Source organism: Eschrichtius robustus, chromosome 8 (assembly GCF_028021215.1).
Source record: "Eschrichtius robustus isolate mEscRob2 chromosome 8, mEscRob2.pri, whole genome shotgun sequence".
Taxonomy (NCBI): domain Eukaryota; kingdom Metazoa; phylum Chordata; class Mammalia; order Artiodactyla; family Eschrichtiidae; genus Eschrichtius; species Eschrichtius robustus.
The window spans coordinates 22,382,110-22,396,584 of NC_090831.1; the positions used below are offsets into that span (position 1 = coordinate 22,382,110).

At 34.4% G+C, this 14,475-nt stretch overlaps 1 protein-coding gene across 3 annotated transcripts in view; it reads right to left on the bottom strand.

The window, feature by feature from the left end:
* Nucleotides 1-14,475, bottom strand: part of MAGI2 (membrane associated guanylate kinase, WW and PDZ domain containing 2) — a 1,349,206-nt gene that overhangs the window by 468,099 nt on the left and 866,632 nt on the right. For all 3 annotated transcript variants that reach the window (XM_068550445.1, XM_068550444.1, XM_068550443.1), the window contains exon 6: nucleotides 4,116-4,195. In XM_068550445.1, the coding sequence (XP_068406546.1) occupies nucleotides 4,116-4,195 (80 nt within the window). The remainder of the gene's footprint in view (nucleotides 1-4,115; nucleotides 4,196-14,475) is intronic.

A 14,475-nucleotide genomic window follows, 5' to 3' on the forward strand; every position in this document is an offset into this window, starting at 1 on the left:
CAACAAACTCTGTCCTTCTTGTTTGTGAAACTAAATGTGCATGAAATAGATATCATTTCCATTTACAGGTAAGAAAACCTAGGCTCCCAGAGATTAAGTACCTGCCTAAAAGCCCACAGATTTGGATTTGGAATACAGTTTTCCCTGACTACAAATCCTACATAATTTCCTCTCCTGAATACAATACTGTAGTCCTACTGATTTTAGTCACTTTTCAACTTTATAAAGAGTCCTACCGGGATTGAATCACTTTTGATATTGACCCTAATTCAGTGATTCATGTGGAATGTGTCACCACTGGGATGTTTATGATTGAAAATATCTCAGACAAACATCACACTGCTGATTCTCAGGACTGGGGACAATATGTTGGTGCTTTATATACAGTTCAACCAATCTTGCATCCACATTATTTAATAGTTTACTGTTATTTCTGTTGCATTTTGTAAAAGACTATATTGGCTTGCTAAACAGAACTCCCCCAAATCCTAATATTAGAGTCTTATAGTAGGTGGAGACTTTTTTCTGCCATGTAGACTGGTGCTAAAATTCCAAAAATGCACAGAGCTGTGACAAATGCACAGAACGCAATGACTTCAGTATTTTCAACCATATTTTGAGAGAAGGAAGTATGTTTTTATGTTTAGTAGCTGTGTTATCCTTCAAACAAAAAAGCAAAATGATTGCTTTGGTGTCAACAGAATAAGTAGTTGTTTAATAAGTATTTGTACTGAGCCATCCATGGTGGTTTTTCCCTCCTTGATACCAATGAGAAGACATTTGCTAGTTTTTTCTCTCACCCAAGAATAATTTAAATCAGTTGATACTTCCTTCCATCTCTCTTTTACTTGACTTCATCTTATCATAGGTGACTAAGTAATTACCTTCAGGCATCTATGTAAACAGAACTGAAGAAGCATACGTTTACAGATCCATATCTACATACACACACATACATATGTACATTCATAATAGTATGCACACATACATAACATGGAATTCAATCTTGAGGGATTAAGTATGATTATAATGATAATAAAGAATTTATAGCATACAACCCAGTAAAGTCTAAAATGTACAATTTAAAAATTACTGCACTAAAATTTCTGCTTCCAGGTAGGATGAAGTGATCAGGTTAAGAGAACACATAGAAAATCTAGATCAAATATAACAAATAAACAATATAAAGGAATCAGAGAACTGCTGAAACAACAGATCTAAAATGGTCTAAGAATCTGAAGAGGAAAGAATCCTGGAGAGGTAAGGGAAGAATGTTGTAGATGATTTTTGTTGATTCTGGGCTGTGGGAAGAATCCAGACTTGGCCTGGAAGAAGGCCATCACTGGGGTTGAGAGAAACCAGCAGACTGTTCAGAGTCTTGAGGGACTGACAAAGCTCTAACACATGCCAATCATTCCATGATGACATCTGTCAAATTCAGAAGATGCAAGGTCTGGAGGCAAAAAACTAAGCTAAAACCCCTGAAAAGCACCACAGATTTTTGGTAGTCTTGCATTACTGAGAAGAAAAATATTTAAAAAATATTGGTGTTCAAGACCTGCCCAGGGGCAGGTTCCACATGGATACACCAGGCTAGGGTTCATCCTCTGACCAAGTCCAGCCTGCCCCTATGGTTTGTATGGTCCAAGAGCTAAGAACAGTTTATATAATTTTAAATGACTGAGAAAAAAAATCAAAAGAAGAATAATATTTTAATTCATGAAACTCAAATTTCTGTGTCTATGAGCAATGTTTTATTGAAATATGTCTATACCCTTTATTTATATATTGACTTTGGTCACTTTTGTACAACAATGAGTAGTTGCAAAGAAACTGGGTGACCAAAGTCTAAAATATCTACTACCTGACCCTTTATAGAAAATATTTGCTGACCTACAATAGGCTGTTAGTTGAAACTCTGGGTGGGCAAACACCCTAAGAACAAAAGCAAACCAGAGGTAGACTGGGTCTCACCAAAGCTCAACCCAACCTCATGTTGGCTCAGCTCTGATTGGGTTAAGGTAATTAACCTCCACTCTATCTCCGTGGTGGAAGAAGGATAAATCTTTGCTAGTGAAAGATATTATCATCTTAAGCCTCTACAATTTTTATACACATTTTATACATATTTCAGCATTCAGAAAACTACTAACTTTTTTGATCTGAGCTGACCTGTGATAGATATAAAGAAGCCTGTCTTAACTAGTAGGCTCAACAGCAATCCATTAAAATCCAACATTTCAAACAAGCAGTTTTAATCTTTTATTTAAAGAAAAATAAAACAGAAGTAACAGTATGACCAAAAAGCACTTTTCTTGGTAAGAAAACTTAAAATATGTGCCTGGAATAATGGCATTCTAACTAGATGTTAGTTTACATTGTAAAATACTCCAGTAACATATGAAACAAAATTTATGAATTACTTATTTTGTAGAAGAAGAAAAATAGTAATTAACCAGTTATAAATCATTCTGAGCTATAAGACTGTATTCTAGGACTCATTTTTTAATATCACATGAATTCACAGGTGCTGGTATCATATTTTAGGCATCTACCATGCTGAGAAGACAGATGAGTACAGATATGGGAAAAACTGATAACATTGAAATGTTACAGTTACACAAAATGTTAAGCCTACATCTCTCCCAGGATTTTAAAATTTGACTTTAATAGCCTTTTATAATGAAAAGAACAACTCAAATGTACAAGACAGCTGAGAAGTTCAACAGGTACAGAACTGCAAAATCATTGAATTCATTTTAATTAGTATATATTAAGGTTTTATATCTGTGGCATCAGTAAATCATAACTCCCAGATATAGCAGATCAGGTCATTTTAATTTATAACCTATCATAATTTGCAACATATGTCTTATTAGTGCCAATGAAATGTAACCTAATTGTGCTCAAAAGTCAGGTCACAAAATAATTGTAAAAGATTCACACACATATAGCTATACTTTTACATAGAAGGCATACAGACATAGCTATGAATATAAAATTATATGTAGTGATAAAAGTTAGACATGTATGCATTCAAATATATACATAAAACCAGTAAACAAATTTTTTTATTTAGCTCAGTTGTATAACCAGCTTGTGAACAGTTACCTTATAACATAGGAATGAACAATATTATCTTGATATTGTCTGAGAAAGACAGAATTACCATTAAAATAAAAGGACTTTTACAATTATAGACTTTTAAAAAAGTTGACTTTCTAAAAACTTTTTTAAAAGTTTTAAATACTCCTCATCACTTTCCTCACTTTTAGAGCTCTTCAATGATAGATGCCTCTGAACAAGGCTCTAATAATTTGATCAGATAAAGGCTGTGAATGCGGTCAAATAATGAATCATCAGGAGTATACGCTATTTATCATTTTAGACGAATTATAAGTACTCTTTTAACATTAAACTCAATGTTAAAAAAACTTATAAGTATCATCAGTAACAGACTTCATTTATATAATTTACTAATTTAAAAACAAGGTTTACTTTCATCTAATCCTCAAAATTATTTTTAAAAACTCTTCACATAGATGAAAACAGTCAATTTTTAAGCAAATTAACATCATTACATTGGGAACTGGAAAATACTAAAGATAACCCAGCACATTCATGCAATTAATTGTTGTATTTAAGTGTCTGATTAAAGGAAAGAAGCCATACGTATAGATCTTTATATCACCGATTCCTTAATAACTAGAAGAATGCTATGCCTCAAAACACAAAAATAAAATATTACTTATAGTGCCACAATACTTTTCTCTGTACACCATATTTAATTCCAATGAAAAGATCAGAGTCCTCAGAGAGACATATTGCAAACAAAAACTCCCTAGTAGGTGGTGGGAAGTCAGGCCAGGAGTCAAGCAGAACCCATAGAGATGACAGAGCTGTGACGTCCAGCACAGTCCCCTCAGAGAGAAAAAGGAAAACCACATGGCACTGCTGAAATGCCGAGTTAATTCTTTCTCCTATCTGGGCATTAAATATTACAGCTTTAAAATTATCTCAATCAGATTATGGCTTCTTTAGACAAGACCCTCTTTTAAGAAACACACATTCTCAAAGTGCAACGCCGAAACACCATAAAAACTTAAATAACCTACCATTTTCTTTGCATTCTTCTGGAGGTTTAGCCTTTTTCGCAAGTCTTGGATCCAGCCATGATGTTGTCTTTGTGTTATGGCTGAAAAGAAAAGAGATCACTCTGAACAGACACATACTGAAAGGAATCAAGTTTATTCCTTAAGAAAAAAAAAAAAAAAAAAAAAAGAGGGGGTTAGACCAACAAAATTGCAATCGATACACTTAATTTGCTTACTGGTTCTAAGTAGCCCTGAAGGAGGTGTAAGAGTAATCGTGCAAGGCAGCTGTAAAATTGGCAACCTCAGCTCCCTGTCCTCAAAGCAGCTATTTTTATTAAAATCAACTAGAATGTTGCCAAGTTAACCTCATTGAAAATGCAGAACTCATCCAGAGCAAAAGGAATTTATTACAAATACAGGATTCTCCAGTTGGAAGAGCACAGTTCGCAGGCTCTGATACTGTTTCCTGAGTTTTGCAAAAGAATTATTTTCATCTTAAACCTGCTCTTTCATAAATGGTTGTTTTGTTACTCTTTAACTACAGAGCTGGTAGAGGCAGTACAAAAGTGATGCAAATTATAGCATGTTCTTGGGATTCCTACATTTTCTCAAAAAGTAATTAATAGCAATTTCATTAACCCACATTTAGCTATCTTCCATCTAAATACTTTCAATCCAGCTAGGAAGATAGATAAAAATGTCTGTACTCTAGCATTTCTGGAATGGAATTCTGGGAATTAATAATTTTTCATGACAGTTTCCTTTTAAAAAATGTTTTCTGGGAAGTCTTTTGCCAGAAATGTAAAAAGCAAAGGAGAGAGGTTATTAGAGCAGTGTCTTGAAAAGAGGTCCTGGAATTACCTGCATTGGAATCACCTGGTGGACTTATTAACAATGCATATTCTGGTAGTTTGGTAGTTCTCATAGAACTACCAAATCAGAATCTTTGAGGTGGAGCCGCAAAATCTCCATCTTTGGCTAGCACTCCAGATGATTCTTATGCACACTGTAATTTGTTACTTGAGAACTACTCGAAACCATACATTGGAGCTAAAATCTTTACTGTGAATAGCTGTCTCAAGTTACCTCATCTATCAATGGACAAATTATCAAGGATGTGACATCTGTGAGGGCTTCAGAAATGAGCAGAGTCACAGGTGTAGAAAAGTGACATTTATATAGGGAAGAGTCAGAATGCAACGTGAAAGGAAAAAGTGGGAAAAAAAGGTTGGAAATATAAACTAAAGCCAGATAATAGAGATCTTTGAACACAGTTGTAAGGAAGCCAAAATTATAATATCAATTCACATGTATTTGCTCTTTCTTCAGTGAAATTTAACTATATTTTATCATATCAGAGCTACAAGTGTTAGCTAAATAATCTGATGAACCAATCTGCACTTAAAGCAAAGTTCAGAAAATTCTCCCAGGAAGCATATTTCATAGCAAGCTTCTAGAGTTTAAGTGCCTACTTAATGAAGGGAATTTCAAGGCAGAAAGGAGGAAGGATGGAGTTAAGGTGGGCAGTGGGCAAATGATTCCAGAGTGTTAAAGCTCTCTTTAAATAGTGTTTTTTGGATGATAGTACATCTGCCTAAGTGTAGAGCCATCTCCGATCTGAGAACTGAGACATTAATATCCTTGGGTCATGAAGTTTCTGCTCTTAAAGAACATTCCCTTTTAGTTCTTACTTTCATGTGGGGTAAAGAGAAAATACTTTCCAATCATTTTCTTCACACTTAGGAACTCCTCAATGATTGATCCCTCTAAGCAGGGCTCTAATAATCTGATGAGATGAAGTCTATGAATTTGGTGAAATTATAAATTGTCAGGAGAGCATGCTAGCTTTTATTTTCCTCTAATGTGACTTTTGTATAGTGTGATAGTGCTTCATTATCGACTATCAGAAGGATGTAAAGTATTGCAGTATCTCATTCTGGTCCTCATTTACAGTCATGTCAATATCATCTAGTCTTTTTCTCTCAACTAAAGACTTGATGCCCATGGACAGAATGGGGGTTATGAATATCCTGTTGTGAGGATAGTTGCACTGGGTTCAGTGCTTGCTGCTCCCATTTGAAAAATAAAGTCACTGTAAAGATGCTCTTTATAGACATGCCTCAGTTCAAAGTATGTGTTGTGTGTTGTGTGTGTGTGTGTGTGTGTGTGTGTGTGTGTGTGTATGACAGTGTGTTGATGTCCATGTTTTTATAAACTAGCAACAAATTTGGGAGGTGACTAAGGAAAATAAACTTCCCTTCTTTTTACCCACATCTGCTTCTTCCAAATTCTTCCCCCCTTTTTGGAGGAAAGTCATTTCTAGGTCTCTAAGACATATTCACAAAAGCACACACACACCTATGGGTAAGTATGAAGGGGCCATTACTAAGCCACTGCAGGGAGTCAAATTACCATTTCTATACCACACCACCATGGGTCTCAAATACTGGCTAATTTAGTAGAGAAGCATGAATTTCCTAGCTTTCCTGAGTTTCTATAAAGCATTTCATTACAGGATGATTGTTTTTTAGGTTGAGCTAGCATTAACGGTATGTCACTTTAATAGATTTTGACAGCTTGAGTCTCTTATAGTTAACAGCATTTTTAGCTGACCCTCTGAAATGATCCTGAAGGAAAGTGGGTAGTAGTTACCTCCAGCAATTGTCGCAAACATCACATGAAGATACCACACAGTATTTTTCAACAGTGGTTCTCACAAGCCTTGTAATTTGCATGCTTCTTCAAGATGCCTTACAAAGGGGATATTTTTAATGCATTTAGGAGACAATGGACCAAGTGGCTTTCCCACTTCCCTTAAACTATATATTCTTAAACCTCAACAATTCCATTTGAAAATAGGATTCAACATTGGGCAGAAGACTGTGTAAAATGGGACAGTTGAAGGATTTTTCACAATCTGCATACTATCCTTCCTCAAGTTTGAGGATGTGATTTCCTTTCACTTTCATTGCTAGAGTAGATTCAGACGCAAGATACCAGTTTTCTGCTTTTCTCCAAGTTGTGGGGAGCACAAATGACAGGAAGGTAAGATGCTAATGTTGTATTATCTTGTATTTCAATACTAGTTTCTTTAACAGGGACACATACACATATAGAGGCTACGTTTGCAAAGAAACTTTTTCTAGCTGAGGAATGGAACACATGTTTTCGAGGAACTTTGAATCATAACAATATACTACTCTATGTATTTCTATGGATAACGTTAATGTGAGGATTATGAAAAGTGAGGGATCAAGTGGAGTCAGTGGCTATTCAGGTTGTATAACTGTCCTATTTAAAAATCCGGATGAAAACCTTAAAACATGGTCTATCCAAAAGTCTTCTCTGATTTTAAACTGAGTCTATCTGGAGGACTGGAGCAAACCAGAAGTGAAATTTCATTCAACTTCCCAATTCTAGTTTAAATTCATATCAGAATGGCCTTGATGACGTGACAGGCTAACTTGCAATGATTAGAAATTTCTGGATATTTTGTAAGTTTAACCTTTGCCAAATTGACAAAAGCAGCACATTAAATAATATCTTATCTTTTGAGGAAACGTTCTTCTCATACAGAAAATGCTTCCCTTCAACAGGAAAAGCTGCTGACATTATGCCACACCATTGCAAAGTTATTCTTACTATCTTGTAACATTTCCTGATTGTCTACTTTGCCAGGGACTGTTCTAGAACTTTCACAGCTCACTTCATTTGATGCTAATGAGTCTCTGTGGCTCATATTTTTAACTCCATTTTACAGATAGAGAAAGGAAGGTTGAGAGAAGACAGGTAATTTGTCCAAGGTTACACACCTAGTGCATGAAAGTGAAAGAGCTAGCATTAAACAGACATATCTGATTCCCAAGGCCAAAGTTTTTTTTATGATCTGAAACCAGAGGCATACTAAACTTAAAACTTTGCTTGTGATACGGAGGTGCTTTATTTCACTCCCTTGGGGGGTAATCAGAGATCTTTTTCCCACCTCCATAGCCAGTGGTTTACAAACTGAGACCTTTATCTCCTATGTGAGAATAGTAATCACTGATTAAATGACTGTGTTGAATGCCTTGTACTTAGTAGGTATTATATTAAATTGCACATGCATAGAGATGATATAATCACTGGAAACATTTTCTCCTTACAAACCTGAATATTCAAATCACTTTAAAATCAAATTTGAGTATTTTTCCAGAATAAGGTCTTAAAATGGTGATTTATATAATCTACATATGAATATTAGGTCTTAGAGGTTTTAAAGAATTAGGTTAATAAAAATGCTATCAAATGAGTGGAGTGTTTATTAGGAGCAAAACAAAATTGTCATATAGGTCATGCCACAGTCTATCCTCCATTCTATCTTTTCATTTACTCTATGTTTGTCCAGTTGGGGCTCAAACTCCATAATGGTTTCTTAGATCTATATAAGGCTCGATTCAAACCCAATTTTAAGACAAATCCTCTTTTCCTTTCTCTTTTCATTGTTTCCTTTTCCTCTCTCCTTACTACCTTTGTCTTGACACCAAGATCAAAATAATGTTTTCACTACTGCACAAATACTGGATGACATTTCATCAACTGAAATCTGATTAGTAGAGTAAGAAACTTTTATTATCAAATACACTCCTTTCCTTAGCTCCATTTTCTCTAAAAAACAGTAACAGACTTAAAACAATGACAAACACATTGAATTTAAAAAGTTCTCTGAAAAAGCCAATTCTGAATCTCAGTCTTTATCTGATAAACTGTGTTTTCATCCTGGGAAATACTAACTCAGAAGAATAATAAGAGATTGAACTCAATAATATCTGATGGCATGAAACATAATAACCTTTTGACCAAGGTAAACAAGGCCCAGGTAAATGTTTTAGAGTCCTCTGAGCAATTCAAGATGTATGTGGATGTTAAAGTTCCAACAGTGGTCATGTAGGTTCAGAATCAATAATAACATAGAGATTATTGACTGTATTTTATGTATTTTTTAAAATTAACATTAGTTTTTAGAGGAATATAGACTGATTCCATTTTACACTATAGTCAATAAAATCCTCAGAATGATTACATTGTTTTCTGGAAGATTTTGTCTTCCCTCTAGATCATCATTGCAAAAGGAAGAACTATTAAATGCAATGATTGGATACATCTAATTGATGCCGAGCAGCAGAAGCTTTTTTGTTCAAGACTTGCATTGTGCTACTATCTTTTCTATTTATATGTTGGTAATCCACATAAAAAATTATTGTCAATCTCTATAGTGGTTATCTGTTTCCTAAATAATATTCCTAAAATTTCATTAAGCATATGAATATATGAGTTTGCCATCATATTGTCTTTCATATGTTTAGAAAACATTTTTAAAAGCAGTTTTATCATAAATATTGTTTTGGATATTATGGGTATTTGTTGCATACTGTTTTGTCTAAAACACTTATTTTCTGTTTGGAGATTGCACTAGAATCTTGTGCAGAAAAAAACATATAAAAATATTCAATATATCTACTGTTATTGTAATACACATTACAGAGAGTAAGTCAAGACAAGATTTCACGACTCATCCTCATCGGTATGTGCTGAGCCTAGAATAAGAAAGCATTAGGCTTTACCAAAATAATGCCTTTTCTTTTCAATAAATTTCTCAAATATTTTGTCTTCTTTTAATAAATGAAAGTTCTAAATTTTTTGAAAATGGTAATTGGCGATTTACATAAAACTTAAGGATATATAGCAACACAAGAAGCAACAGATTGTGTGTCTTATTTAGAATTTAAAAGCAAATTCAGCCTTTACAAAGATTGGGGAAACCATGTATAGCCATGACATTTTTCACAGATGTGATTTTCAGTTTCAAAAGCTTGCTTCTAAAAAATCTATTATTTAAGATGACATAGCATTCACTGCCATTCAGGAAGATGGTAGTAAACAAATAGGTTCTTGTTGCCGTTTTGTTTTTTGCCAAAGCAATAGCAGTTTCTTGTATGTCATTAACTAAACTGACTCCCAAACAAAGAACTAATTTAATGGGATTCCCAAAGCATGTCAATCCCGATTAATCCTGTGGCAACTCTTCTTTCTGGAACATTTAGCCTCTGCAAAATGAATTTCTGGCTGAGAAACGTATAAAACAAATACTATTTGTACTATAAAAGTTTTTTTTTTTTTCAGCCAATGCCTGTTTATATATTGGAGGTAGTATGGGATAATGGCAATGGTTTTGCAGGGTCACAAAGCGATAAGACCTTGGGAATGTTAATTTGTCCAAGGGTGCCTCAGAATCTCACCTATAAAATGGGAGTACCTCAGATGCTTTATAGGGTGGTTACGATATAATACATGTAAAGTACACACCATGGCAAATTAGTTAAGAGCAAGGACCCTGGAGCCAGAGTATGTCCCATGAAAACATGAATCTTGTCAGTTTTGTTGACCACTATATTCCTTTGGTTCAATAAAACAGTTCCTAGCACACAGTATGTGCCCAATAAATATGTGCTGAAAAAATGAAATCCAACATCCTGGCTTTGTCAATTCCTGGTTATATGACCAAGGGCAAGTTACTTACCTCTATAAGCCTCAGCAGCTTCCTAAAGTGAGAATTAAATAAGCAAAGTGTAAATGCTTAACATACTAGCTATTACTGTTAAACAAGCTGAACACAGCCTGAAAAAAGTAGGCACTCAATATGTGGTAACTATTATTACTAATTTGAATTTACAATTAATATACTGTCTATTTTAAAAGATAATATTAATGAAAAAGATATTATGAGTTAAGGAAACTACTGGTTTTAAATAATATTATGCATTTGAAAGTCTTTTTAAAATTGCTAAACATGTGACATTATAAATGCTTTAAAGCATGTTTGGAAGAGTGCATTCACCTGCATTTAAAATTCTGTTGTTTAAAAATACTTTCTCAGATATTCACCTTTTCCCATTAAATATCACTGTAAGTGATAAAAGGAATCTGCTTTTATTATTCATCAAAGGAAGTAGTTTTGAAGAGTGTGGGAAATACAGTTGGCCCACGTGTTCAGTATTGAGAACAATGACAAAAATTCCTCTCATATTCTAAATGCAGCACTTGTAAAGTACTGAGATATAAACTACTTTGCAATACTGAGTGAATCAGTAATTATTTTAAAACATTATTGCATGGAAGACAAAAAAATGAAATTACTTATTACCTTAACTCAAAACCCACCACATATATACACACACACACACACACACACACACACACACACATACATGTATGTATGTATACATATACATATATGTCTGTGTATTTCAAAAATATATACATAAATGAACACTTCAGCATAGGTAGAGTTCCCCTCTTCTACTCAGAAATGAGTATATAAATAAATAAATAACTATATATATATATATATATATAAATATAAATTTTTACGCAGAACTGCAGCGTCCTTCTCCTTTATTTCACTTATTTTATATTTTATCATGATATTTGTTCCATTGGAAACAAGATTCAGTAAAGTGTAATAAGGACGTGTTACCTACCAGGGGAGATTTCCATTACTCTAAGCAACTCTCGCAATATTCGTACCAGAGTAGTTTTCACTGGTATCATCAGCTCTCCTTACCTCACAAATCTCTAATTTTCTGTCTCTTCTACCTTTTCTTCTGTCTGTTTTACCTTCCTCTTAACTTACTCTACTTTCCCTTTTTATTTTCTTTTTTTACCATGATTTTGCTTCAGGACTGCAAACTTTTATGTTACAAATAATATTTGTTTTTTAAGTTCCTTGGTCAGAAATTCTGGGACATATCATGACTTAGTCCCTAAGAAACTCCTAATGCCCCATCAGGGTCCCTCTCCTGTCCCTGCATCCGTCTCTACCAGATTGTTTCCAAGGGACTTTTATAGTATAGAGTTAATTTACATAAGAATTCATTATGAATTCAACAGCAAAGATACCCACAGATTAATGACAGTGGGTTGAAATGTTGATTTTGTCAAATGTAGTTAGGAAGGAAAGATGTATTCCCGAGCAAAGAGTGAAAGCAGTCAGGAGAAAATTAACTGAGAGAAAAGTACAGCAGAGTGAAATGCAGGCTAGTGAGAAAGGAAGAGGCAGCGCAGGTTGTGATGGTGTGAAAATGGGGGACCATATGAGAAAGACACTGATCCCTCCCTGCTCTGTGACACCTGAGCTTATCACACTGAGTCTTGAGAGTCAAAGTAAGCTTTTTGAAGGAAGACAAGACAGATCTCAGATCTCAAGCTGGTCCTGGTGAAGGGTGGGCCAGGGGATGCCTCCGTTCTGTGAATGACCTCTTTAAGCAGGCATTTGCCACTGCCTCTTACATTAGTCACCTTTCCATCACATGCTCACTTCAGCCCTTACTCCAGGCTTCTTCTCTCTCCCTGACCTCTGGATGAGTCTCCCTCAGCATTAGCATTCTCACTGCGAATCAAACTGTCTCCCTTTTTTTTGTCTTAATTTTTCAGCTCAACATCTCTGTTCCTAAAACTACCAGTCTTCTCACTGGTCTTTGCAATGACAGTTCCTATACCTGGAGTGCTCTATCTACCTGTTACCAACTTTTCAAGTCTATGTTATTTTACCTTCCCTAGGATGCTTCCTTTTATTAAGTCTACACTAAGCGTATCCTTCTCTGAATAGGATCACAAAACTCAAAAATCATTGTTTACTAATTAACTATTCCTCTTATTCTCTCTTCCCCAACTTGACAATAAATTTAAGAGCAGGGACAAAATCTAATGAATCTTTGGATTCTGACACTGGATGACTGACTAGAATATTAATAGAGTCATTTGGGTCGATTCTCCCAAGTCCTGACAGAGCCTCATCATTTACTATAAACCATGAACACAACTTCTGTCTTACGAGAAGTCCTTTTTCTCCACGATCCCAAAATCTGACACAGTTAAAAGGGGAAAGTTTACTTTATAATCTTAAAAAAGGAGGTTTTTATAATTGCAATTGGAAACACTGTAAGGAAACAGCTTTTTCATCAACTTGCCCTGCTGGTTTTCTTTTATTACTTCCGCATGTCTTACTCCGTCTGTATTATATAATAAAAATGTGTACGTCATGAGTCTCCCTGTTCTAAACATCAATTGTTCTGAACACCAATGCATGACCTCACATCTAGGGTTTATATTTTGACTTCTGGTCTGCAATGGTGCTATGCTATGCTTATCAATAACAAAATTATGTTTTTGATATAAATACTTCTGAACATTTAAAAAATTCTATATGACTTTCTCTTTTCCAATTAATTGATAAAAGATGTCTCTGGGTCATTGATTATAGCAATAAGAAATATGCAAGAGATTCTTATTCTTTTTTTTTAAACTTATAAGATTTGTCAAAAGGTGAATGGTGGCAATATATTTTCTGCATTTCTCATCCATGTTGGAGTCAAGCAGAGCACCAAGTAATTACCTGGTTATGTATTTCCTTGGCCACATGTTATAAAGTTTTCATGTGAGAATTAAATATTGGCATGTGGTAATATTTCAGTTTCACAATTGAGTTCTGCCTCTGGAGATCTAAGTCCCAAATCACTCCAGGTTGGGAAAGGGAATCTAGTTTTAATATTTTTCTCAAATAATCAGAGTTTACATATTTTTACCTACTATCAGCACTGAAAACTTCAGATTCTATTAATTTTTCTCTTTGAGTCTTCTACAACTTTGAGGGAATAAGGGTTGTTGTTCATTTACAATATTTTCAGTTTTTATTCTTTCTAATGAACATTTTGATTGTCTCATGAACATCAACAATTTAATTTTGAGCTAAGATCAACTTAGGAGTTTTAAAAAGTTGTTCTACTCCTAGAAGATAAAGAAAAGGAAAGCTAGACAATGTTGTTAATAAAATATATAAAAATTCAGTTTGGGAAAAAAAGTCCCTAAAGAAAGAAAAGATTAGATTGAGTATGTACCACTAGTGAGTTCAGAATTAGCATTTCATTTTCCTTGCCAAGTCATAAAAATGGTAAGCAACAAATAGAATGGAATTTAATAAAAATAAGTATGATGAACTATACAAACACATGATTTTATTGACACCTGATCTCAGGGTCAAATGCTTAAAACATTCTCATTTGTGACTAGCAAGTATTTTGCTCTCAGTAGTTGCATCCTATTAAACCACTGGACACGATGGTTGAGGTTTCCAGAAATCTGATTTAAAAGATGGGTATTATCTCATTTGAACTACATGGAGGTCTTGGAAGGGTACAGTAAACATTTCCTCATGACAAGTTCACTATTTCTAATTCAATAATAACATCACATGGAGATTTGCCTTTTTAGTCATGACTGCAACAAATTTTACAGTGGTATTGTTTAATTCATTCTTTGATTTACAGCTGCAAACTAGGATCTTTAA